Raw genomic sequence first — 27876 nt, forward strand, 5'->3', positions numbered from 1 at the left:
CAGTTATTCAGAAGATGATTTTGCAGTATTTGTGCTGGAGTGGAATGGTTACCAAAGCCCATAGGTGCGGTGGGGAATGTCACCAAACACAGTATTCTACACCCAGGTAACACAGGCATTTCAAACTCAACCCCTCCAATATTAAACTCAACATTTAACACCAATAAAAACTGCCCATCTTCATGTATTTTCTATTTCAACTCATGACACATCATCAGTGGTAGACAGAACCCTAAGGTCACCCCAATAACCACCCCCCCTCACTGTGGCCAAGACCTATGAGGATGGTGGGACAGCCGGAGTTATGTCACACTGAGTGGCAAAGGTGAAGGGATTTTGCAGATGTAATTAAAGCCCCTAATTGGTTTACCTTGACTTCATCAAAGAGAGAGAGAGAAAAAAAAAGAGAGATGAAACTGAATGGACCTGATTGAATCAGGTGAGTCCTTTAAAAGAGGTCTAGAAGTCAGAGAGGTTCTCCTGCTAGCTCTGCAGAAGGAAGTTTCTATTTTGGGAGAGGACCTGTGGGAGGACCATATGCAGATGTCCTCTAGGAGACGAGAGTGACCCCTGGGCAGCAAGAGAATGGGGATGCAAGTCAGTCCTACAGATGCAAAGGACTGCCTGCAACCACATGAGCTTGTAAGACCTTGGGCTGCAGGAAGGAAGGCAAGCCAGCTGATTCCTAACTGTAGCTTTTTAAGACTCTGGGCAGAGGACACGGCTAAGTCACACTTGGTCTGCCAACCCATGGAAACTGACATGATAAATGTATGTTGTTTTTAGGCCACTAAGTTAATGCTAATGTGAGAACTGGAAAATTTGATACAGTATACTATGGGAGAACCCAGAAGCATGAGCATAAAGGGGGAACATCTAACACAGCCCAGGAGAAGGGTGAACCAGAGGGGCTTCCCATAGGGAAGTTGACGTCATGCTGCTGCTGCTACTGCTGCTAAGTTGCTTCAGTTGTGTCTGACTCTATGCGACCCCATAGACGGCAGCCCACCAGGCTCCGCTCTCCTCGGGATTCTCCAGGCAAGAACACTGGAGTGGGTTAGTTGACGTCATAGGAGCTGACATTTTGGCTGAGTCCCAAAGATCAAAAGTCGGGGGATTCTTCTTAATGAAAAATGTTAAAAACACCTTCCTTTATTCCATAGCTCATGAGAACTGAAATGAATGAGGATGTGTACTGGCTTAGGGGTTTCCTTTGACGGAGCCCAGATGTCCTGAGTTCTCCAGTTCAGGGCCGAGAGGGCCTCTCCACTTGCAGGTAGTTTTCCATGAGCTTGCAGGCAGCACCAACAGTGAACTTTCAAGGCTCCAGTGTCTGATCTTTGGCCGGTGCGAGCTTCTTCAATCACGAATTTCTTTCTAAAAGTCTAAACTAAATTGCTCTTATGATAGTTTTGAATTATTACATATAATGTCAGCTGTGAAATAAAAAGAGGTATTTCTTCCACATGCTCCTTTATTCACATTTGTTTGCTTTTTAAAGAGCCCTTTCTGCCTTTTTTTGAATCCTGTAACTGTCACTCATTTCAGATTTTCTCATAGAGTCTATCTCACCTTGCTTTGTCTTCTATCCTCTTCAATACATCTGTGCTGCTGCTCAGTTGCTTAGTTTGTGTCCGACTCTTTGCAACCCCAAGGACCTGTCCCACCAGGCTCCTCTGATCATGGAATTCTCCAGACAAGAATACTAGAGTGGGTTGCCATTTCCTATTCCAGGGGATCTTCCCAATCCAGGGATTAAACCTGCATTTCCTATGTCTCCCACATTGGCAGGCAGATTCTTTACCACTGAGCCACTTGGGATGCCCCAATATATCCAGTCCTCTCAAAATACTACAATCCAATCAAACCTGTTTCAGTAACAAATAACGCATTTCCAGCTCTTCCGTGTGATGTTTCTATTTAGTACATACAGGTTTTGTAGAGTAAAATATACTCCATTGCTTAGTAATATTCAGTAGCAGTCCGATACGAATTTTTCTTCTATACCCTGTGTATACTTAACTATGCCCCCATTTTATGAGAAACAATTTTGTTAGCTACCTTCATAACTATGAATACAATGGCCTCTTTTAAAAATACTTTTTGGTAAAATTTATACAGACTAGAATGCATGGATCTTAAGTGTACAATTTGGTGAATTTTGATAAACCTGCATATCCATGTAACAAACATCCAATCAAAATAAGGATATGTCTTGTGCTCAGCTGCTAAGTTGTGTCCAGCTCTTTGCAACCCCATGGACTGTAGCCTGCCATGGGGTTTTCCAGGCAAGACTACTGGAGTGGGTTTCCATTTTCTTCTCCAGGGGATCTCTCCCACCCAGAGATGGAAGCTGATTGGCAGGTGGATTCTTTACTACTGTATTTGGGAAGTACAAGGCTATGTCTGCTGCTGCTGCTGCTAAGTCACTTCAGTCGTGTCTGACTCTGTGTGACCCCATAGACGGAAGCCCACCAGGCTCCCCCGTCCCTGGGATTCTCCAGGCTAGAACACTGGAGTGGGTTGCCATTTCCTTCTCCAATGTGTGAAAGTGAAAAGTGAAAGTGAAGTCGCTCAGTCGTGTCCGACCCTTAGCGACCCCACAGACTGCAGCCTACCAGGCTCCTCCATCCATGGGATTTTCTAGGCAAGAGGACTGGAGTGGCTACGTCTAGTACCCTACAAAGTTCTCGTTGTCTCCTTCTAATCAGTTCTCACTGTTTATGTTTCCATCACCATGCATTAGCTTCGCCTGCTCTAAAACTTCATATGAATGTGGGCATACTCCTGCATCTATGGCTTCTTTTGTTTAATCTAATGCTTTAGTGATTCATCCATGTTGCTGCATATGTCATAGTCCATTCTCTTTTACTGCTGCGTGATATTTGATTACACGAATCTAGCACTATTTATTAATTCATTCGCCTATTTACAGATATTTGGGTTGTTCCCAGGATTTGGCCATTCTGAACATTCATACTTAAACCAAATGTCTTGTGGACATGTATTTTTTCTTCAAGATAAAGACCTAGGAGTGGAATTGCTGGAAGAAAGCTGATCGCTGAAGAATTGATGCTTTTGAACTGTGGTGTTGGAGAAGACTCTGGAGAGTCCCTTGGACTGCAAGGAGATCCAACCAGTCCATTCTAAAGGAGATCAGTCCTGGGTGTTCATTGGAAGGACTGATGCTAAAGCTGAAACTGCAATACTTTGGCCACCTCATGCAACGAGTTGACTCACTGGAAAAGACTCTGATGCTGGGAAAGGTTGGGGGCTGGAGGAGAAGGGGACGACAGAAAATGAGACAGCTGGATGGCATCACCGACTTGATGGACATGAGTTTGAGTGAACTCTGAGAGTGATGGACAGGGAGGCCTGGCGTGCTGTGATTCATGGGGTCGCAAAGAGTCAGACACGACTGAGCGACTGAACTAAACTGAACTGAGGATCAATGTATGTTTGTTTAACCATATAAGAAACTGGCAATAAATGTTCCAAAGTGAGTTTATCAGTTTACACTCCTAATAGTAATTTAATGTATATGAATTTGAACTGTTCCACAGCCTTATTGTTCGGAAAGAGCCTTATTAATTTCAGACATTCTAGAGGGTGTGAAGTGGTATTCAGCTTTGACTTGCATTAATATTTCTCTGATGATAATGATGTTGAACATATTTCCATGGGCTTATTAATCATTCATTTATCTTTTTTGTGTTCAAGATTTTTGCCCATTTTTACAAACTAGGTTGTGCTTTTCTTATTTGATTTTAAGGCTTCTTTAGTCTGGATAAAGTCCTTTTTTGGCTGCATGCATTGTGAATATTTTCTACTGATCTACGTCTTCCATTCATTTTCTCATGATATCTTTGGAAAAGCAAAAGTTTTGATTTTGACAAAGTCACTCTCTCTGATGCTTAGTCCTTTTTGTGTGTTAAGAAATTTTTTCCTGCCCCAAAGTCATAATGTTTTCTTCTAGAAGTTTTATAATTTTAGTTTTTATATCTTAGACCGATTATTCCTCTCAAATTAATTTTTGAGGTTTGGTATGAGGTAGGGGGTTAAAGTTTCATTAGTTCATTATTATTTACAGTCATTTTGGTATCATTTGTTGCAAAGACTTTCCTTTCCTCATTTAATTGCCTTGACATGATTGTTGTAAAACATTTGATTATGTAAGTGTGGGTCAATTTGGGGTTTTATATTCTGTTCCATTGATCTGTATCTTCACACCAAAACCAACTCATCTTGATTATTGTTAACTATATAGAAGATCTTAAAATCAAGTCATGTGAGTCTAATTTTACTCTTATTTTTCAAGAATATTTTGACTACATCCTTTTTGTTTGTGATTTTAAAAAAATATTTATTTTATTTATTTATTTATTTGGCTGCTCTGGGTCTTAGCTGCAGCATGCAGGATCTTTCTGGTCTCAGCATGTGTTTACTTAGACACTCAGTCATGTCCGACTCTTTGTGAACCCACAGAGTGCAGCCCACCAGGCTCCTCTGTTCGTGGGATTTCCCAGGCAAGAATACTGGAGTGGGTTGCCTTTTCCCTCTCCAGGGGATCTTCATGGCTTAGGGATCGAACCTGTGTATCTGGAGTCTCCCGCATTCTTTAGGTGAGCTCTTTACAACTAGCACCGCCTGGGAAGCCTTTACTTTCAATATAAGCGATCTTTAGTTGAGTAGTTGAGGCATGTGAACTTTTAGTTGTGGCATCTAGTTTCCTGACCAGGGGTCTAACCCAGGTCCCCTGCACTGGGACTGTGGAGTCTTAGCCCCTGAACCACCAGCGAAGTCCCCTCTGCCTTTTTTGTTTGTTTGTTTGTTCAAGATTTTTGATGTGTACCATTTTTAAAATCTTCATTGGAATTTGTTACAATATTGCTTCTGTTTCATGTTTTGGTTATTTGGCCATGAGGCATGTAGGATGCTAACTCCTTGTACCTTTAAAATTATATAGAGTTTAATATTAATAAATATAACTTTTGGAAAAAGTCAATTTTTTAAAAACATTTCAAGACGGATCTTTTGGTCAACAAAACAATAGCCAACACAATCCCTCTTTGTCATGAGGGTCTTGACAAGTCTGTTTAGATTGCGAGCTAAGTCACTTCACTCATGTCTGACTCTTTGCGACCCCATGGATTATAGCCCACCAAGCTCCTCTGTCCATGGGATTCTCTAAGCAAGAATACTGGAGTGGATTTCCATGCCCTCCTCCAGGGGATCTACCTGACCCAGGGATCCAACCTGCATCTCTTACATCTCCCGCATTGGCAGGTGGGTTCTTTACCACTAGCATCACCTGGGAAGCCCCTTAAATAGATTAGTAGTCTTATAGGCTATGTTGACATGTGTACATAAAATCAGTCAAGGAGACATTTCTGTATCTCCATATTCACAGCATGAACATGGCTTTATTTACAACAGCCAAGACATAGAAACAGCCTAAGTGTTCATCAATAGATGAAGGGCAATTATATATATATATAGTTCAGCTATAAAAAAGAAGGAAATCTTGCTATTTACAAAAAACAAGGATTGACCTTGAGGGCATTATGCTAAGTGAAATAAATCAGAGAAAGACAAACACTGTATGATTTTATTTATATGTGAAATCTAAAACAATAGCAAGACAATAAAACCAAAGTCACAAAAAAAAGAGATCAGATTTGTGGTTATCAGAGGTGGGGGATGGAGAGACAGGGAACTGGAGGTCAAAAGACACAAACTTGCAGTTTTAAGACAGGTAAGTACTGAGGATGTAACATACAACATGATGACCACTGTTAATACTGCTGCTGCTGTTGTTGCTGCTGCTGCTGCTAAGTCGCTTCAGTCGAGTCTGACTCTGTGTGACCCCATAGACGGCAGCCCACCAGGCTCCCCCATCCCTGGGATTCTCCAGGCAAGAACACTGGAGTGGGTTGCCATTTCCTTCTCCAATGCATGAAAGTGAAAAGTGAAAGTGAAGTCGCTCAGTTGTGTCTGACTCTTCGCGACCCCATGGACTGCAGCCTACCAGGCTCCTCCATCCATGGAATTTTCCAGGCAAGAGTACTGGAGTGGGGTGCCATTGCCTTCTCCTACTGTTAACACTGCTCTACGCTATATTTGAGAATTGTTGAGAGTACCTCCTAAGAGCTCTCTTCAACATTTTACTGTTTTCATCAGCAAAAAATGATTTTTTTCATTTGCCATCTTGCTTTTTCTTTTGTATCTATGGAGGTTAATTAAACTTATTATGACAATGATAATCATTTCACAGTATATGTAAGTCAAATTATTATGCTGTACGCCTTAAGCTTATACAGTGTTACATGTCAATTCTATCTCAATAAACCAAGAAAAAAAATCACTCAGGAATGTGTGTGAAGAGAACAAACTTGGACTCAAATTTTAGAATTTCATTAAAAAATTTTTTTTGAAGAAAACGTTGTGATGAGAGAGCAATGTGTTAATGCTACTACTATTCCTGAAGAAAGCATTTTACAGCTCTTACAAAGGACACACCTATTTTTGAGGTCATGCTTAATACTTTTTTATGGCATATATTTGCAAAGGGATAAAAAATGCTTAAAAATTACACTTAATAATGGGATAAGCAAATTTACAATTTATAATAAAAAAATAAAAGATTTTTATTTTCTTTAACACACCTCAGTAAATCCATATTATTTAATAAAAATGAGTGATAATCTGGTTGATGAGAAAGATGCTATGCTACCAATAAAAATCAGCTTATCAGTCTGATTGATCTGGGAGATCTGAAGGCCTTTTGTTTCCCCTCCCTGCAAATATAACACAACAGCATCATGAAAGTTTCCTCCCAACAGAAGCCATCCTTCCTACTCCTCTTCCAGCTGGGGCTATGAATGTTCTGGCAAATCTGTCAAAGTATCCTCTGCAAACATAAGAGGCTCAGGGTGTCCATCTTCTGTGCAGTATAAAATACTTCACTTGAAGTTTGACTTCATCAAAAGAAGGGAGTTGAGTGTAGCAGTTAATAAGCTTTAGAACCTGATACACTCTCAGTTCTGTCACTTAACTGTGTAACTTTGGGTAAATTACTTTATCTATTTGAACTCATTCCCTCTCAAGGTTGTTGAAAGGATTATATTAGACAAAGTACTTGGCCCTGCCTTGAATTCTGTGAGTGATAAATAAGTCATCACAGCCAGTTTCCTTTTTGGATTTTCCCAAAGTAGATGAAAGAAACACTTACAAAACAAAGATGCCAAAATCAGCACATAGTTTATAAATTCAGTGTGCTTAAAATTACTTAAAACCCACCATCTTCATATCCTTGAATATGGGGACTGTGTAACAGTGGAAAGGGCGTATCAGACGGGGAGCCTGGGGCCTGGATTCCAGGCTTGGCTCTGCCTCCATGTGACCATGTGATCTTGAGCAAATTATTAAAACCCCCTCGCTTCTGCCCAGAGCCTCTAGATTCCTTTCTTCAAAATGAGGGGACCATTTTAGGAGAATCTCTAAGATTCCTTTTCAAAGTTGTAACTGTAAAATTTGACTGAGTCATGTAATTGCCACTCTGCTCAGATCTAACTAGTTAAATACTTATGCATCCCCTCATTCACCTCTAGCACTTAGGGAAGATGCCAAAGCTATAGCAAAGTAGGGCCTGAATCATTTAGCTAATTAGAAAACTTGTGTAGAAGAACTCTCACTAGCCATAAGATATCACACTTCATATGGCAGAAATCCAGTGTCACTTGGATTGGTAGGAAGATGTGGTTTCTGATCCTTCTTAGGTTGACCTCCCACAATAATACTTTTATCACTTGGACTAAATACATCTCCTCAAAAAATGATCATACACATCCTTTCTTCACTAATCTGTTATAACATCTACAGATTAATTTTCTGTATGGTACAGAACATTCGAATATTAAAGTTTAAATCCTGGATGTATTGGAAAAGAAAGTCTCCTCATCTTACTGTATTCTCATTTAAAGAGAAAAATGCCTGTGTTTCGATTCTAAGATGCATATGTGTTTCAGATTTTAAGATCCTGAAATTGAGTGCATTTAATAGTCAATGTGATTGGAAAACATTTTGTTATAATTTGCTTCCTGGTAAAATTAATGGTAAATCTTAAAAGCAATGAAACCCTAGATTCGATTACACACAGTAAAATCCCACCAACTGAATACAAGAACTTTTGTAAGGCTCCAGTGAAGTAAATGGCCTTCAAACTGTCTTGTCACTTGTCAACATAAACAACAAGGACCTCTGTATAGCAAAGGGAACTCTAACCCATATCTTGTGATAACCTATAATGGAAAAGAATCTGAAAAACTCAATCACTTTGCTGTATACTTGCAGCTAACACAATATTGCAAGTCAACTACACTTCAATTTTAAAAATATTGTTTTTGTCATCAGGAGAATGGACTGAATATGGTCTAAAGTTCTTAGTTTCTAATGTCTACAGAAGTCCTACATGAATGCAAGATCTTAGTATTAAATTGAACCTCTCCTGCAGAATGAGGAAATGTGCTAACACAAGCTAAGATAAAACCATACTGGCCACTGTGATTTCCTTACTAGACAAAGAAATCAGATGCTGAACTCTACAGATTATTTTTATCAGTCTTTCCAAAATTGTGTTTTATTCTCAGAGATAAATTAATGCTAAAAAAGCAAACATTTCATAAACTAAAAATCGGTTATAATTTAAATCAGTATGTCTATAAAATAAACATGTTTTTGTTTATAAAATAAAAGCAGCAAACAGTAAAACCTAGGTATGCAAGTGCAACGTCCTCATCTTACAAGCCACAGATCTAATCTAATGAAAACTGTCACAGCCGAAACATCTCCCATACTCTTTGATGTACTGTTTAAAAAGAACGACTAGAAATTAATCTTTTAAAAAAGTAAAGTCCTTCTGCAACTGATTTTTCTTATGATAATTCTCCTCGTAGAGAATTTGGAAAATGCAGAAAAGAATAAGTAAGAACATTTGAATTCTACCACTCTGAGACAATCGTCAGAGATTTAAATCTCTGATTTAGATGTATTTAAAGATTTAAATGTATTTTCTCAGTATTTTGTATAATGTTATATACATTAGTGTAAAGTTGGAATCAGGGGGTATTGGTTTATTCGACACACATGTATAAAGTTTATGTCATTTTTTTCACTTACGCACATTTTATCATCACCATTTTCATATTTGCAAATAGTCTTCAAAAACATTTTTGTAAAGCATATTGAAACAATATGGAAAACAAGACGTTGCATCCATACCTGATTCTTTAAACAGTGTTTCTTGACCCTGGTTATAAATCACAAATCACTTGCAGAAATTCTAAGAAAATACAATGGCCAGACCCCACCCTCAGAAAGTCTAAATGAATTAGTCTGGACGGCATCTAGCTAGACACACAAATGTTTTTCTCACGTAATTCTAACGCACAGCCCCGGATGAGAACTATTGTTTTACACCAAGATAAACTCCAAGTAGATAAGAAATTGACTGCAACAAAACAAAACAAACCATGGAATTAGTGAATAAAAAATAACTGTATATATAATCCTTAGGGTACTAAAGAACACTAGAGGTAGAAACATCAAAGGGAAACTATTCACATATTTAACTATATGAAACCTACATTTCTGAATGCCAAGAAAATCACAAACTAAATGGAAAAGCAAACCACAAACAAGGAAAAATTTCCAATATGCATTATAGGCAAAGCTCTTAGAAAGTATAAAGGGAATGATGAAGAACTAAATAGAAAAGGTCAGGTATAGGTAAATCACACAGCAAAAAAAAAAAAAAAAAAAGTCACTACACATATGGAGATAAAAAGCATTTCCTTTTTAAATGAAAAATAAACTGATCTTCACTTCAGACTATATTCTTCCTCAGACTCCTCTCCTGCCACTCATAACTCAGAGGCGTTTACATTTATACCCTGAAGCTTCACCTCATTAAAAAAAATCAAACTCTAAGCAAATATATTAAAACTAAAATACGAATACATAAAGAGGAGAGTAGCACCGACACTTAAAGGTCTCATAAAATCAGATGTAAAGGAACGTAACACCGCGTTATTGCTGCCTGAGCCCGGCTCTGCACAGGTTCTACTCGCAATAAAAGGAAGTCTTTTCAATCTGCTGCGGTGACTTTACCTTCATTAGAATGCATACTCATTATTTTCTGATTACTCCTTTACATAAAACATACCATTTTTGTACCTTGGTTTCCACACCCCTTGTACAGTATTCATATTTTATCTCTAAAGACTGTAATCAATCACTTCAAACACAATAACCCATTTAAGAATGGATTTTATAGGCAAAGAGGCACACCTTTGGTGATGTGATTGCAAATCATCAGATGCTCCGACTCTCCTCAAGCACGCATTATACGGTGTGGACATAAATGATGCAGCAAGGCTAGGAGAGGCGATTACAGGAGGAATGAGTCAACTCAGCCCAATGGGTACTTCCCGGTTTCAGGGTGTATCCATAGGAACACTTTGAAATATTTTGTTTTATTAATTTGGCTCCTTTCTATTTTTCACTGGTGCCAACACTTTCAAGATAATGCGGTTTAGACATGTCACAGCTGTTGAAACTCATAGCGTGCGCTTGAGCTGACAGTGGTGTATCATCAAGAACTAGAAACACCAAAACAACATTATGATAAAGAGTAGAAGCATGAGAAATGAGAAGACAAAGGGCAGGAAATATTGCCTTACCGACTTAAAGCCGAGCCCTGGGGGGAAACATCTGGTTCGGAGCAAAGGGATTCTCTCAGCACAAGGAAGGGGTCCTACGGGATAGAGTGAGAGAGACAGGATCTTGGAAGCTGAAGGGCAGGCAGTGAAATGTTGTTCTCTGGAAAGGAATTTATATTTTAAAAGGCGAGATTCCTATGACCTTGAAATCTACATAGCAGCCGTAATTCATGACTTTTGATACTGTTCGTAAAACCTAACTCTACTACATATAGAATGCCTTCCATTCTGAATTCTCAGATTAAGCGTATGAACCACTCTCTATGCCTTTGGGAACAAAGATAGAATTTACAGGGGTTTAAGAAGATTGTTAGTTTGGAAATACTAAACTTTAACAAACTATGGAATGTCATTTATTTCTACAGAACCTGATGTCTTCACAAAAGGAACAAAAGAATACTATAATTTACTAAAGTGATAAGGAACTTTGGTCACAGAAATTGGCGTATCTGAGAAGAAACCACTTTGCACTTCAACACCTCTCTGCCTTCCCCCCCTCCACCACCAAATCTTTTACAAATGCTTTAACTTCTGGGTAAGTCTTAAAAGCTAATCTTCTGAAAGATCTTTAAGGCTCACAGGCTAGGCAAGAGATTTAAAAGTTTATTTTGTGTGGGTGTATGTTGGAATGTAGTCGTGTGTGAATTAGATAGAATCTTGAATATATTCCAATCACACCTACTCTCTGTTCTAACCACATATGTACCATTATTTAAAACACACACTTTCATCTCATGGACATTTAAATATTATCTCTGTGAGTGAACAGATTAGGAAGAACTTCTGGTTCACTGAAAGTTTTGCACACAACCTTCAAGCCTATAAATAAAGCACACTGCCCTGTGCAGGCGCAAGCACCATACATAAACTTTACACCAGTCCCATGAGTCAGTAACATCAGAACCCATCTCTCACATCTGAACACCCCTCGCTTTGTTCAGTATGACCCCTTTGCCATGCTAAAGGAATCACTTCATTCGAAAACAAGATTACATATGAGAAAATGATTGAAAAATGGCAAAGCCAAGATTTGAAATCTTGACTGTCTTGTTAAAAAGTCTCTGCTCTTCCTAGTAGATAATAATACTTTCTAAATATGACAGATTTTGGCACCTTTTACAACTAACCAGCTCTATAAATAATCTAGTGGCAAAACCCCTGAAATATAAGTGATGCATAAAGCAAAAAATCAAAATAAATCAACTGATTATAAATGCACTTTTCAGAACAAACATATATGAGTCTTGTCTTTCAAAAACATCCTCAAAGAATAAGAGAATCTGAATATTTTCATTCTTCAAACTGCTCAAGTTTATAGCCTGTTGATTATCCCAGTTTTAAAAATCTCATTGGTTTGGGATGGTAAAACTTCAAAAATGTACTGAATGATGGTTCTTCTTCAGGAAATCTGTTAATACTACTCACTATTTAATAGAACAAAAGAGAAAATCATATCATGCTGAAAGGCATTAGACAACATCTAACATCCACTTTGTAAAATTTATTTTCATCTCTAAATTATGACCCAATAAAATTGACCTTTTCAGTGTGCAGCTCTTGGAATTTTAACTCATGTACAGACTGATGTAGCCACAACCACAACTGGAATACAGAAAGGTTCCATCACGTCCAAATAACTCCTTCGTGTTACCCCTTCACAGTCATACCCTTCTCCCACCTGTAACACTGATCTTTTCTCTGTGACTACAAGCAGATTCTTTACCAACTGAGCCACTAGGGAATCCCTATTTGAAAATGCCATCTAAATGGGATCATATAGTATATAACCTTTTAACACTGGAACGCTTCTGTGACTCATCCAAGTTGTATGAATCAATAGTTTGTTTCTTTTTATTACCAACATTATTCCTTTGCATGGATATATCCTACTTTGTAAATTCAGGGCATGTGGGTTGTTTCCAGTTTTTTATGATTGTGAATAGAGCTACTATCAACATTTGTGCACAGATTTTTTGTTTGTGGCTGTGCTGTATAACATATGGGATCTTAGTTCCCTCACTAGGGATAGAACCTGTGCTCCCTGCAGTGGAAGGGTGGAGTTTTAACCACTGGACTGCCAGGGAAGTCTGTGTACAGATTTTTATGCAAGTACAAGTTTTCCCTTCTCTAGGGTTAATACTCAGAGGTAGGATTGCTGTGTGATACAGTAATTTATTTAACATTACAAGCAATTGCAAAACTTTTTCTAGAATGGCTGTGCCATTTTGCATTTCCACTAGCAATATAGAAGAGTTACAGACACTCCACATCCCTGGTAGGACTTGTTATTTTCATTATTTTCATTTTAGCATTTTAATAGGTATCAAGTGGTATTTCTCACCATAATTTTAATTTGCATATGTGGTGTGCACTCTCATGCTCAGCTGTGTCCAACTCTTTGTTACCCCATGGCCTGCAGCCTGCTGGGCACCCCGTCCATGGGATTCTCCAGGGACAGAGGATCTTCCTGACCCAGGGATCAAACCCACGTCTCCTGCATTGGCAGGCAGATTCTTTTATCACTGTGCCCTTTATATTTCCCAAATGGCTAAATGGGCTTCCCAGGTGGCGCTAAGGGTAAAGAACCCGTCTGCCAATGCAGGAGACCTAGGAGACCGTGAGTTAGATCCCTGGGTCAGGAAGATCCCCTGGAGGAGGGCATGGCAGCCCACTCCAGTATTCTTGCCTGGAGAATCCCTTGGACAGAGGAGCCTGGCAGGCTACAGTCCATAGGGTTGAAAAGAGGGGTTATTTTTCACTTCTTTTTTAATTTCTTCAGTTGGAAGCTGAAGTTATTACTTTGAGACTTTTCTTCTTTTATGCACAAGCTTTTGATAGTATAAACTTTCTTCTAAGAAACACACTTGCTTCTTCCCACAAATTTTCATATGCTGTATTTTCATTTTCTGTCAATTCAAAATATATTTGGTAAGCCATGGTTCATTTAAAAAGTGTTTAGTTTTCAAGTGTTGGTAGATTTTCCAGTTATCTGTTCCTGATTATGATCAGAGAGTATATTTTGTATAAATTCAATTCTTTCAGATTTGTTATGGTTTGTGAACCATGGTTTGTGTCTGTCTTAATGAATGGTCCATGTGCACCTGAAAAGAATGTATATTTTTCTGCTGTTGGGTTGAGTGATCTATAAATATCAACTAGATCTGCTTGATTGCTGGTGGTGTTCATTTCTATATTCTAGCTGATTATTTTATTTTTTACTAGTTCTGTTGATCACTGAGAGAAGAGTGTTGAAGTCTCCAAATTGAGCTTGCCTATTTCTCCTTTCAGTTCTACCAGTTTTTGAAACATGCATTTTGAAGATCTATTGTTTGATGTATACATTTAAGACTGCAATGCTGTCTTAGTGAACTGACCCTTTTATCTTTTCATCCTTTCTTTATCCCTGGTAATTTTCATTACTCTGAAGGCTACTTTGATCTTAATATAGTAATTCAGTGGACTTGAATGAATTTGAGCAAACTTGGGGAGATAGTGGAGGACAGGGGAGTCAGACAAGCTGCATACAGCCTGAAGAAGTGAAGTCGCTCAGTCGTGCCTGACTCTTTGTGACCTCACGGACTGTAGCCCACCAGGCACCTCCGTCCACAGGATTTTCCAGGCAAGAATACTGGAGTGGGTTGCCATTTCCTTCTCCAGGAGATCTTTCTGACCCAGGGATTGAACCCAGGTCTCCCACACTGTGGGCAGAGGCTTTACCGTCTGAGCAACCAGGGAAGTCCAATACAGTCTATACCGTCGCAAAGAGACAACTTAGTGACTGAACAACAACAATAGTAATTCCAGTTTTCAATTGATTGCTGCTTGCATGTGTGTAACTTTCCTATTGTTGTGCATGGCAACCCACTCCAGTATTCTTGCCTGGAAAAGTCCATGGAGAGAGGAGCCTGGCAGGTGACATCCATGGGGTTGCAAAGAGTCGGCCATTACTGAAGTGACTGAGCATGCACACACACACACCTATATCATACTTGAAGTGTGTTTCTTATAGATAGCATATAGTTGGGACATTTTTAAAAAGTCTATTCTATCTCTTTTAATTGGTGTATTCTAAACATTTACATTTAATGTAATTATTGGTGTGTCTGTATTTAGGTCTATCATTTTGTTGTTTTCTGCTTTTCTCTTTTGCTGTCTTTAATTTCTTTGTTTCCTCTTTCTTCTCTTTTTTTTGAACATTTTTTACTATTTTACTTGAATTTTCCTATTGCATTTTGATAAAATATATAACTTGGTTTTTTTCTTAGTTGTTATTCTAGGCATTACAGTATACATATTTAATTTTTCAAAGTCTCTTGAGACCACCTAATGTGGAATGTAGGAATAGTAACACCATGTTACCAAAACTAATTACTCTTGTTCTGGAGATACTAGTAATAAGGAGTGAAAATGAGGGGTGAAAAGGGGAAAGAGAATTTAAATGATCATTCTTTGCAGATATCATGATTGTTTATCTAGAAAGCACCAGAGAGCCAACTAAAAAGTTATTACAACTGTTAGGAGATTTCAGCTGGGTGACTGAAAGCAAAATTAAAATATAGAAACCAACAGTCTTCACATATAAAACAACAGTCATATGCAACATAAAGTGAAAGAAAACATTAAAATATCTAGAGATTATCAAGAAACGTTCAAGTTCTATATAACAAAGGCTTTAAAAAGTGATGATAAATAATGCTCACATTAGAAAGAAACAGAAAGGTATTTCATACCAGTTTCTTGGATCATTACGGAAGCAACCACAATTCGGACAGTTGATGACATGCTTGGCTAGGGAGCCAAAAGGACGACTTACCATCTGTGAAATCAACATCCAACATGTTAAGTAAGTCAAATCTCCCTAAATTAATATAGAAATTTAATTCACTCCACTAAAAACAGAAAGCAGATTTGCTTTTCTTTTGAAAAAAGTCAGAAAAAAAATTGATTCTAAAGCTCATATGAAAAAAATGGCAAGAATAATAAAAAATCGTGAAAAACGAGTGTACCAGCAAGAAATTATCCCAACTAGACAGTAAGGCATATGTTAAAGCTACAATAATTAAAACAGTGTGGTATTAGACCATGAATCAAGTTTACTGTAAGGCCTAAAAGTTTCAAAATAGACTAGCTACAAATCAATAAATAAAAGGTGGATTACACAATAAATGATGTTGCAATAAGTGGGCAACCATCTAAAAAAAATTAAGTTGTATCCCTAGTTCATATTTTACAGCAAAATTAATTTCAAGTTGACCAAAACTTTAAACATAAAAAAATAAGACTGCTAGAGGAAAATATAGGGGTTTAAACATAATCTCCAAGAGGTAAGGCTTTTCTACCTATGACACAGGTAGAACACAGTGGCCATTAAACAAATGTTTTTTAAATGTTGTATTTTAAAAAATCTATAAGCTCATCTGAGCTTCAGTGTGCAAAGTTTTTGTTGGGATTTCACTAGATGGGCATGATAGATTGGCTCACTGACCACAAGGCTGAACTTAATCCTCATTGCCTCTTCCCTCGTTGGAGATCAGGCTGAAATTTTCATGACTCAAAGCCCCAACCCTCTAATCACATGTTTGGTCTTTCTGGTGTGGTCAACCCTCATACTGAGTCATCTCATTAGCACAAAATATCAGTTTCCACCATGAATAACAAAAACACTTCTATCACTCCGGAAATTTCAATGATTTAGATCCTGGAAAGTGAGACAGGGAGGGCAGGGAGGGTCTGGGAATAGGGGAAGAGGGCCAGGCAAATTTTTTATTCCAAAAGTTTAGGGGGCTACCTGTAATAGCAAAAGGCTTGAAACCAACAGTTCCAGTAACAGAGGACTATTTTTAAAAATTCGTTTAATTTAAAATCACTAATTGAGTCACTAATTTAAAAATGATTCATTCATATAATGAAATTCTAAGCAATCAGTGAAAAGATGGGGTGATGTATTAAGTAGGGATACAAAACAAACTGCTGAATGTCCATAACAATCTGTATGGGGTGCTCCAATTTACGTTTCACATATGTTTACATATACATAGGGCCATCTCTAGAAAAATACATAAGAAACTGGTAGTAGAGGCTGAATCCAGGGGAGGGAAATAAGTGGTCATAGGGACTTAATTTCTTAATTTTTTACTCTTTTCAAACTTCTAATTTTTGTACAATCAATGTACATGTATTACCAATTTAACAAGGATAAAACATTAACAGTGTACTTGAACATTACTATTAGACTACTGAACATTATTTAATCTTTGAATATTAAGGATTATTACCATGATAAATGTGTGTGTTTGTATATATATATGTACATATATATATATATATTTATATATAGGCCAGGCCACACAACTTGTGACATCTTAGCTCCTTGACCAGGGATCAAGTGAAGGCCCTTGGCAGAGAGAGCACAGAGTCCTAACCACTGGACCACTAGGGAATTCCTATCATGAGCTATATTGAACAATAAAGTCCTAAGTGTCTATCAAGGCATGCAGGGCTGTTTTCACCCACACTAAATGACCCCAGGCTGCTGGAATTTGAGTGCTAGGGTCATTTATAGTTTTTCTGTCTTCTCCCAGATGCTTCAGACTACTGTCAACATTCCTTCCTCTAGCTAACTTAAACATCTTTTAAATCGATTCTTTTAGTTGTGGTGGGCTAAGATGCTGGTCACATGGTCTCTCTATTTAAAAGAGGGAGAAACAGACTCTCTGATAACTTGAAAAATTTTTTTACAATTGGTGAATTTTAGAGATTAGACTTTATTAATAGTTACTTAACTACTCAAGATTTTTACACATTCTCAGTTCCATATTTTAATAACTTAATAAAGAACAGCACGTTGGCTTCCCTGGTAGCTCAGCTGGTAAAGAATCTGCCTGCAATGCAGAAGACCCCAGTTCCATTCCTGGGTCAGGAAGATCTGCTGGAGAAAGGATAGGCTACCCACTCTAGTATTCTGGCCTGGAGAATCCCGTAGACTGTACAGTTCATGGGGTCACAGAGTTTGGACACAACTGAGGGACTTTCACAGAATAGCACAGCATTGTTGAAGTCACTATATAGGAGATATTGTTAAATATATGTCTAAAACATTTTCAGAATTTCTTTTCTCCATTCATTCAAAAGTATTTTTGAGCATCTAGAGTACACCAATCAGAGAATGTTCTAGGTCCTAGGGATACAGCAATAAACAATACAATGGGCCAAACTCGCTCAGAATTTACAATCTAATTGAGGAGAGAGGCAATGGCAAAGAGAAAGCAGTACTATAAAAAGGAAACAATGTAATAGATATTAGGATGGGGAACAGCATTAAGTAAGATGGTGTGTCTGTAGGGTCTGATCACAAAAGGAATACCACTAGGACACCCCCCCCCATTCCATTGTTAATATACAAAATAAGGTATTTATTATAGGGATTTTCTTATAGGAGGCCGTTCCAATCCCAAAGAAAGACAATGCCAAAGAATGCTCAAACTACCACACAACTGTACACATCTCACACGCTAGTAAAATCATGCTCAAAATTCCCCAAGCCGGGCTTCAACAGTACTTGAACCGTGAACTTCCAGATGTTCAAGTTGGTTTTAGAAAAGGCAGAGGAACCAGAGATCAAATTGCCAATATCCACTGGATCATTGAAAAAGCAAGAGAGTTCCAGAAAAATATTTATTTCTGCTTTATTGACTATGCCAAAGCCTTTGACTATGTGGATCACAATAAACTGTGGAAAATTCTGAAAGAGATGGGAATACCAGACCACCTGACCTGCCTCTTGAGAAACCTGTATGCAGGTCAGGAAGCAACAGTTAGAACTGGACATGGAACAACAGACTGGTTCCAAATAGGAAAAGGAGTATGTCAAGGCTATATATTGTCATATTGCTTATTTAACTTATATGCAGAGTACATCACTAGAAATACTGGGCTGGATGAAGCACAAGCTGGAATCCCAGATTGCTGGGAGAAATATCAATAACCTCAAATATGCAGATGACACCACCCTTATGGCAGAAAGCGACGAAGAACTAAAGAGCCTCTTGATGAAAGTGAAAGGAGAGTGAAAAAGTTGGCTTAAAACTCAACATTCAGAAAACAAAGATCATGGCACCTGATCCCATCAGTTCATGGCAAATAGATGGGGAAACAGTGGAAACAGTGGCAGACTTTATTTTGGGGGGCTTCAAAATCACTGCAGATGGTGACTGCAGCCATGACATTAAAAGATGCTTACTCCTTGGAAGAAAAGTTATGACCAACCTAGACAGCATATTAAAAAGGAGAGACATTACTTTGCCAACAAATGTCTGTCTAGTCAAGGCTGTGTTTTTTCTAGTAGTCATGTATGGATTTGAGAGTTGGACTATAAAGAAAGCTCAGCGCAGGAGAATTGATGCTTTTGAATTGTGGTGTTGGAGAAGACTCTTGAGAGTCCCTTGGACTGCAAGAAGATCCAACCAGTCCATCCTAAAGGAAACCAGTCCTGAATATTCATTGGAAGGACTGATGCTGAAGCTGAAACTCCAATACTTTGGCCACCTGATGCAAAGAACTGACTCATTTGAAAAGACCCTGATGCTGGGAAAGATTGAAGGTGGGAGAAGGGGATGACAGAGGATGAGATGGTTAGATGGCATCACTGACTCAATGGACATGAGTTTGAGCAAACTCTGGGAGATAGCAAAGGACAGGGAAGCCTGGTATGCTGCAGTACATGGGGTCGCAAAAAGCTGGACACAGCTGAGCGACTGAACAGAACAGAACTGAACTGAACTGAACTGAGAAGGGAAGACGGATATAAAGTGGGGAAAGTAAGGATGCACGGGGACCTGCCAGGAGAAGAAGACCCAAAAGAAGTGAGTGGAACTCATGAGGGTGCACTGGAACCCAGGCCAGTCTCATTGCCTTTAAGTCTCCAACCTCGATGATGGGGTTGTCCTGCAGAACCCAGCACCCTTTGTCACAGAGCAATACACACATTGGCCCAGAAGTCAAAGAAGCTGAAGGAGGTGACCCAGCTGGAGCTGGTGTTCTGTGGGCCTGGCTGTTGGTCCTCAAACCAAGAAGGTGAACCAGCACATAAGCAATAAACCGGGTGACAGCAACAGTGCATGACTTGTTTGCACCTTTCAATTATCAAAAGAATCTGGATCTGGTTACTTTCCCTTAGTCCTCTAATTCTCATGCCAAACATCTCTTTGACCCACACTATTCTGGAATTATGCAGACATAATTCAGAGGAACCAATGAGCAGCTTAGCTATATTGGCACAGAGCCAAACACAACTGAAGGGACTTAGCACCCACTCATATCACTCCTAGAGTGCAATGCCCTTGGAGTTGTGCAGAGAAGGTGCCCAAGTGTTGAAGCAGCACTATTAGAAAACCATTGCATGAGCTCATGCACTAGTTTTCAGATCTCATGGGAAAATCAGTGTCATTATTTTAGTCTCAATTTATTTATTGAAACAAAAACTGGTGCTACCCCTTCAGATCTAGTCTCAAACTGATTGGCTATATCATATCACTTCTCAGAAACAATCTCAAAGATTTGACACTGAAGCTATTTAAAATGAATGTTTCACAAACAATTTCAGATTTCCAAAGAATTTTCAGAGAACATGCACAGCTTCCTGAGGGAAACGTTGAAGGGGCCAATGTTCATGCTGATATATAGATATATATATTCCTTACGTTAAAATTGGCCTTAGACTCGTATATCTCCCATTTTCATCAGACATGCTTACTTTACTTGAGATCATGAAAATTTTTTTCCTAAAGCAAGTTCTTCTGCCTGGATTATCTCTCCCTGCTAGCAACACTACCTGGCTGAAAGCCAAGGTTCAAATATTCAAGTGAGCTCAGGTATACAGAGATATTCAAGCTCATTTCTAACTTTCAGCACAATTTCATGTTTACTATTAAAAACCAACAGCAAAAGTTAACTATGGCTAGCCATTCTTTCTCACTAAAATTTAACACAATGTCTAATAGGTGCTCATTAAATCATGAGGGTAAAGTAAGAAAGCGAAAGAGAAGTCAGGTGACTATGGGGCATCATTTATTCTGTTTCATACTCAGTTACAGGGGAGCGTGATTACCACACTAGTGCTTAGGGTGATATGTATTGATTATACATATCAATAAAAACACCTTCATAGTGCTTCCTATATAGTGCTTCCTACATAGTGCTTCCCAGGTGGTGCTAGAGGAAAAGAATCTGCCTGCCAATGCAGGAGACTGGAGACACAGGTTCGATCCCTGAGTTAGGAAGAGCCCCGGGAGAAGGAAATGGCAACCCACTCCACTATTCTTGCCTGGAGAATCCCCATGGACAGAGGAGCCTGGCAGGCTACAGTCCATGGGGTCACAAAGAGTCAGGTACAACTGAGCATCTGAGCACACGTACCTTCCGACATGAAGAAAGAAAATGCTTCTGGGGAAAAAAAAGCTGTGGAAAGACCATTCAACTTCCCCAAGAAAAAATGTAAACATAGATTTAAAAAAAAAGCATTATCTGACAAATAAAGAAAAGTAGCAAAGTTCTGATCTTTAATTAGAGTTTGTAGTATACACTTATCTTTCTGTAATCTGTGGTAACAAATCTCCATGTAAACATTCAGGAAGAGAAAAAACAGGGGATACCATATCATGACTTATGAACTATGAATTCTGAACTCGGATTACTAAACTTTATTCACAGCTGTTTTACACATTTATTAACAAACTGTCTTCTTTCATTTAACAATGGCTCTTGAATAACAAAATAAATTATCAGTAAATTCAACCATAAATTAAAAAATAAAAGTAAAAAATAAATTGCTCAAGCCTCATAAATGCAAGCACAGTAATATATTTCATACATGTTGATTACAGTTTCCATGTTCTTTGTGTAGGCAACACAAAGATTATTCTCTTCCCATTGTTGCAAGTTAACAAAACTTTTGAAAAGGCTTCAGTCTTTTTTTTCAGCTCAATTAACTGCACTTCAGTTGAATACAACAGACAATAACTGGGGTTATTAGTGAGATGTGGTAAAAGAAAAGGTCATAACCACTCAGAAGATCACATAAACCTGAAATATACTGTCGACTTTCCAGTCTCAACCTGTAGCTCTCATTTATTAAATAATTTACAAAGAGCTGTTGATGATTTAATAAGCAGGTTGAACTTTGTCACTCTGCCATTTTGCTAGTCACGAACACATGTATTTTGCCTTTAAAATGAAGCAGAATACTATCCACTTTCAATGAGACTAGATGCAAAGGAAAAATAAAGACAAAATCATAGACATTTTTTAAGTTCTGCTGTGCTACTTTATTTAATTAAAAAGGTTAATTACCAGATCAGTGCACCATTTCTTGCTTAAAAACGTAACACCTTTGAAAGCAGGTTTAAAAAAAAAAATCTTTAAAATAAGCCAGAGGTAAAAATGAAAAGGCCTGAAGGACTTGCAAGACAGAATAATTTCTGATCAGTGACTCTTAATGGGAATAGTCATTTTATACTGCAAGTACCAACAACCATTTAGCAATTTTTTAAACAGGCACTTGATAGAGTATTTGTATACTCAATACCAGGGCATCATTCGCAAAAAATATGGCTTTATTACAAAGGATTCAAGATGGCAACCACTTAGAATCCAGTGCCAACACGGATTATAACAAATCCAGTGAGTATTTTGTTTTTCAATTATTCATAGAAAATTTAATCCTGATTAAGTATCCTTGGGCAGGAATTCATGGGTAGTTGATGACTGAAACCAACATTTATGTGAAATGCTTTCTGTTAATTTAATCTGTGTATACAGCTTAATTATGATTGGGGATTCAATGTAAGAGAAATGAATTATATCAGGATTAAAATTTTAGTAACCATATCATAGAGTACTTTTTCCTTTTTTCTTTTTAAACATGTTAACCTGCTTGTCCCGTCACCTAAGTGCTCAGATTTTAAAATCCTTTGTACAACCGCTGCAACGTATGTAAGTTTTCATAAATTATCTGTCAAAAACCCTTTGCTAATCAAGCTAAATCCTAACTAGAGAGCCAAAAGTAATAGAAAAAAATGGAGAATAACCCCATCCACAAATAAACAAAAGCTTATTCACTTAACTACAAATATATTTTATATTAATTTTCTGAAGTAACTTATTTTTCAATATCTTTAAGCTCCAATATGAAATGCATTTTCCTTAAAGCATAAAAAGAAGAAGTTTTTAACCAGTGTATTACACTGATTCCATAACTGGACTTAGTTTAGATACATATAAGTAAGCAATCATTTAACTGATCACTTTTTTTGGACTATCGAACCTGAGTTAACTCCTGATGGAGGACGAGGCATTGTAAGTGGTGAGCCTCTTGTAAAAATGTCATACAATTCTTTTCAGCTTTATTTCCATATGGAGATTGCATAGATCACCTTATAACAACGCTCTTTCTTGAAAGTTTATTAAGTATATTTCAAAACATTTGTTACCTTTTTTTCAGTTTTCAGTTTGGTACTGCTTAAATGCAGTTATATATATATCACATGCTCTGCTTTCTCTGTTCAATTTTTCATACCACAAGTATGAAAAAAAAGTCACTGTATTTGGATCCTTATTGCACTCTGGTGAATCAATTCACTTTTCCTTAGAGAAAAGCAAGTATCAGAAGTGAGGCCGAGTTTTGTGTCCAGATGATATGGTCAGTGGTAGTGTTACTGAGGAAAGTGAAGAAACTTCCCAGTACAGACTGTGAGACAGAAAGAGTCTGTAGAGAACGACCATGGCAACAGACTGGCAAAGGATAACACCTATTGTAATGACCTGAAAAGAAAAGAAAGGGAATGCTTTACTGCATGCAAAAACAGAGAAATTATATTCAATTTATCATGAACCTATATATACTTTATACATACATAAACATCATACATAAACTTGTATATACTTTAAGTAAGTATATATAAATAAAAATTATATCTTTCCCATCTTTACTGAGGGTAAATTTTTAAAAATAAATTTTCAATAGAAAAGTACAACTAATGTTCAGGACTGTAATTGTTCAAAAGTAAAATTCTTTTAGCAGTTTATGGATATCAAAATAAGACCCAAAAGAATAATTTACTAAACCATTCTCTCCTCAGGATGCATGCACTGAAGAAAGTAGTAAGTAATAAGAAAGTAAAAAGAAAAATCAGGCTCCTGGCTAAGTAAATAGGAATAAAGAATGCCCCTACCTGAATCTTGATGAGTACTCTAAAAGCCCTTTCAGAAATTCTCAGGTTGCGTCTCTGTCTTTGGAGACTACCTTCCTATCTATTTACCCTCTGTAAATACCTCAGGTTCAAGAAACATTTCTGTGTTCAAGCACGTATGGCATTGCTTGTAAAGCGCTCCTGGCAGAACTCCACTTTGAAATGATGGAGCCATTCACTTAAGACGGTAGGTATCAACGCAACCAAAATTTGACATACTTGAGCATGGCACTCCAGAATGCAGGGTGTTAAAGCAACTGGACTGATTTTTTAAAAAGCAATCTTGATATTTAACATTATGTAGTGAACATTTTTAAACATTTTTTCTTAACAAAACTGAGTTTATAAATTCTACAATTTAATTTATAAAATAGTACTATGAGATAGGTTAAAATAGGAATAACAAAAGCTATTTTTCCATCATTTTTCTTATAAACTAAATTGAAATACTCACTGGTTTAATATTTTGTTTCCAAGTTTTATTTCACAGAATCCAAAGAAACTACTGAGTGGATAAATAGGTTTTTCCTACTTAATTTCCCAAAAAAGACTACAAGTAAAACTATTTGATCATGTATATTATTTACCTTATCTCTTTGGTAGTCATCAAAAATGATAGAAATGCACGCGAGACCTGGATGGCACAAAAACCACAAGATGCAGCCCTGAAACGAATGAAAAATACGTTGAATAAGTGCAGCTGTGCCTCTGTTTTCATAATGTACCAGACAGAAAACATTAGGCCTTGACTGATCTCAATTGGCCTGTACAGTAGAAACTGCAATAAAAGATAGAAATAAGTTTGCTATTGTTGTGACAATGATAGTTTGTTTCTAATCAAATGGGTGTTTTTTTTAGGAGTATTTAGAATCTTCCATCTTTCACATATACACATTTTGATATACTACAAAGATGTTTGCTGTGGCTGCTGCTAAGTCACTTCAGTCGTGTCCGACTCTGTGTGACCCCATAGACGGAAGCCCACCAGGCTCCCCGGTCCCTGGGATTCTCCAGGCAAGAACACTGGAGTGGGTTGCCATTTCCTTCTCCAATGTGTGAAAGTGAAAAGTGAAAGTGAAGTCGCTCAGTCGTGTCCGACCCTTAGCGACCCCACGGACTACAGCCTACCAGGCTCCTCCATCCATGGGATTCTCTAGGCAATAGTACTGGAGTGGCTTGCCATTGCCTTCTCCACAAAGATGTCTAAACAAGTAACAAATCGATAATTGAGAAAAGCAAGATACAAATGTGCAATATTTCTATAAAAAACATAAGAATATTCATTCATAGTTTCGTATAGATACACAAAGAAATTCTCTAAGAATAACACAAAAAATTGATTAACAGTGGTTACTTGTTTGAGATTTAGTACAAAAAACACTGGAATTAGGAAAGTAGGAATGGGAAACTTTTTAACACTTTTATTTTCAAATATATATTTTCTATTTTTCCTAGAACATGGCAAAATATCCTTTTCCAAAATTAAATTTGAAATAAAATAATAAGTTAATACTACTAACTCTTGACATAGTTAGTACCTTGATGTTGTAAGAAAAATAAACAAGATGTATAAATATGTGTTTAGCATGTTACTGTCTATATAAATGCAAAGGGAAATATAAAATATTTAATAATATATATTTTTAATTCTCTGAAAAATAAATTAGGAATTAATAGTCGTGATTATATAAGGAGTTGATAACTGCATAGATGGGAGAGAGGTGAGAAGGCGTTTGCTACTCTTTAGATGCTTCTGGATGTCTGAGCCTACTCAAATAGTTATATGAAAACATATAAAAATAAAAATTTCAGTTTAAGAAAAATTTTGGTACCGTTTAAAACACTGAAAAGAAAAAATTTAGTTTTTGTACAACCGAATTATATACTAACATTTCAGACAATAGGCACTGCTGTGTCTGTGAAGAATTCCAAAGAGAAAGGCATATTCTTGCCTGTTTGATACACGAGAGGCCTGCGGCAGCAGCTTGACAAAACTCCACATCAGGAATAAAGAAGGAATCCTGGCCCTCTGTCCACAGCAGCCTCACTCTTCTGAGACTGTGGACTAGGGTGGGTGACCAAACAGCTTGTCAGAATGCTATTTAGAGTTGCCGAGAGGAGGGGTTATGGATTCTCTCCATCTGTATACCAAAAGTATTACCTTCCAGGGAGGGAGGCTTCTGTAACGTGACTTGCCCCAACCTCTCTCCTGATTTTTTCCTTTATTAAATGGGTACAGAAAAAACAAAAAAATCTGTCTGCCTTTAGCTCTCACTGGCATAGGAAGGACATGGAAAGGGGGGCATGAAGTCAACGTGATCTCGTATGGATGCCATGAAATGGCTGAAGTGTAGCGTGTACTCAGTCTCCTGGTTCCCTCTGTTTACACTGAAGGACGGCTCTTCATGGTTCGTTATAAAACATTGCATAATTCTGGGAGTAAACAGTTCATAGTCAATTAAAAACTGCTTTTTGAGAAACGCAAAAGTAATCTATTTTTTTATTAAAAGTTCTGATACTATAGAAAAGAATGTAAAATCCCTATAATAGAGAAATTACAATTCAAGCAAAACTGACCTGCCAAAGATTACATGGAAACTACTGTTCCATGGGCTCTGTAACATGGGGATAGTGTCATCTGCAGCTCATAAATTGTGAAGATTAAATAAGCTGAAGCACATAAAGGGCTGAAGAATGGTGCCTGGCCCATAATAAATGTTTATGAAGTTTTAGCATAGGGTTGCGTACTAACTTCCCAGTAATGCAAAATGAAGTTGACAAGGCAAAGAAGTCATTTTCTAAGCAAACCCATACTTTGGCAAAGGTGATGTAGAACTCCCTTTTGAGTGTACTTCTCTCCACTATGATGATCTGGTAGAGTCCACAGCCTAAGGACAATGCTAGGCAAATTCTTAAAACGATAAGAAGGATCCCTGCTAAGCTGTGGTGCGAATGGTGGCTGTGAGAACTGGTTTCTTCAAACTGTTCCCAAAGTAGCAAAATACTCTGCAAAAAAAATAAAATAATAATAATAAATACATATTTTTAGAGAAAAAAGTCTTATCTACTTACAATAAAGTACTTTATTCAACTCTTTTATATATCCCCCTGAACAGTACATTCATTCCTAAGAGGTTCTAAGATTTATCAAACTATATAAGGTATTGATAAAGTATGGGCAGATTTTCCCCTCACTGACACCCCTAAGCTGGAGGAAGAGGCTTGTTATCAAATGAGACCATGTATCAGAGATAAAAAAAGACTACTGCTCCCACCATTCAAGTAGTACATCATGAAGATAAGTTGAAAAGACAAAGAGAACAGGCACAAACTTTCTTCTAAATCAATCTCTTTCTTACTTCAACACCTTACTATGAATCAAATTGTTCTGCATTCAAGCCTGTTATCTCAGGATACAGTTTCAAATACCTCAGTATCTTTTATGATCCACAAGCTAGCAAGTCTGAATTGTTGATTTCACTCTGTTTTTTCCATGTTAACCTCTCTGGTTAAAGGAGAGTAGTTTTTTTTTTTTTTGATGTGGACCATTTTTAAAGTCTTTACTGAATTTGATACACTATTGTTTCTGTTCTATATTTTGATTTTTCGGTCCAGAGGCACGTGGGATCTTAGCTCTCTGACCAGAGATTGAAGGCGTACTCCTTGCATTGGAAGGTGAGTGCTAACCACTGGACTACCAAGGAAGTCCCAAGGAGAGTGGATTTTTAATATCCATTATGGCACCCAGGGCAGAGTTACTTTCCTTATGTGTTTGTTCACCTTTTCTCCCCCGTGGTTACTATGCCAGTGAAGAGCTCAGCAAGTTCCTGATTAAGCTGTTCTGTTTATTGCTA

General features: G+C 37.6%; 1 protein-coding gene across 1 annotated transcript in view; it reads right to left on the minus strand.

Annotated features, from left to right (window-relative positions):
* Nucleotides 1-21312: 21312 nt before the first annotated feature.
* Nucleotides 21313-27876, minus strand: part of GPR180 (G protein-coupled receptor 180) — a 29570-nt gene continuing 23006 nt past the window's right edge. The window contains exons 7-9 of the mRNA XM_055426558.2: nt 26837-27028; nt 24610-24687; nt 21313-23594 (exon numbers count right to left, since the gene is read on the minus strand). Coding sequence (XP_055282533.2) covers nt 23436-23594; nt 24610-24687; nt 26837-27028 — 429 coding nt within the window. The 3' untranslated portion in view covers nt 21313-23435. The remainder of the gene's footprint in view (nt 23595-24609; nt 24688-26836; nt 27029-27876) is intronic.

Source organism: Moschus berezovskii, chromosome 13 (assembly GCF_049115385.1).
Source record: "Moschus berezovskii isolate FMDL1 chromosome 13, NW_MosBer_1.0, whole genome shotgun sequence".
NCBI lineage: Eukaryota > Metazoa > Chordata > Mammalia > Artiodactyla > Moschidae > Moschus > Moschus berezovskii.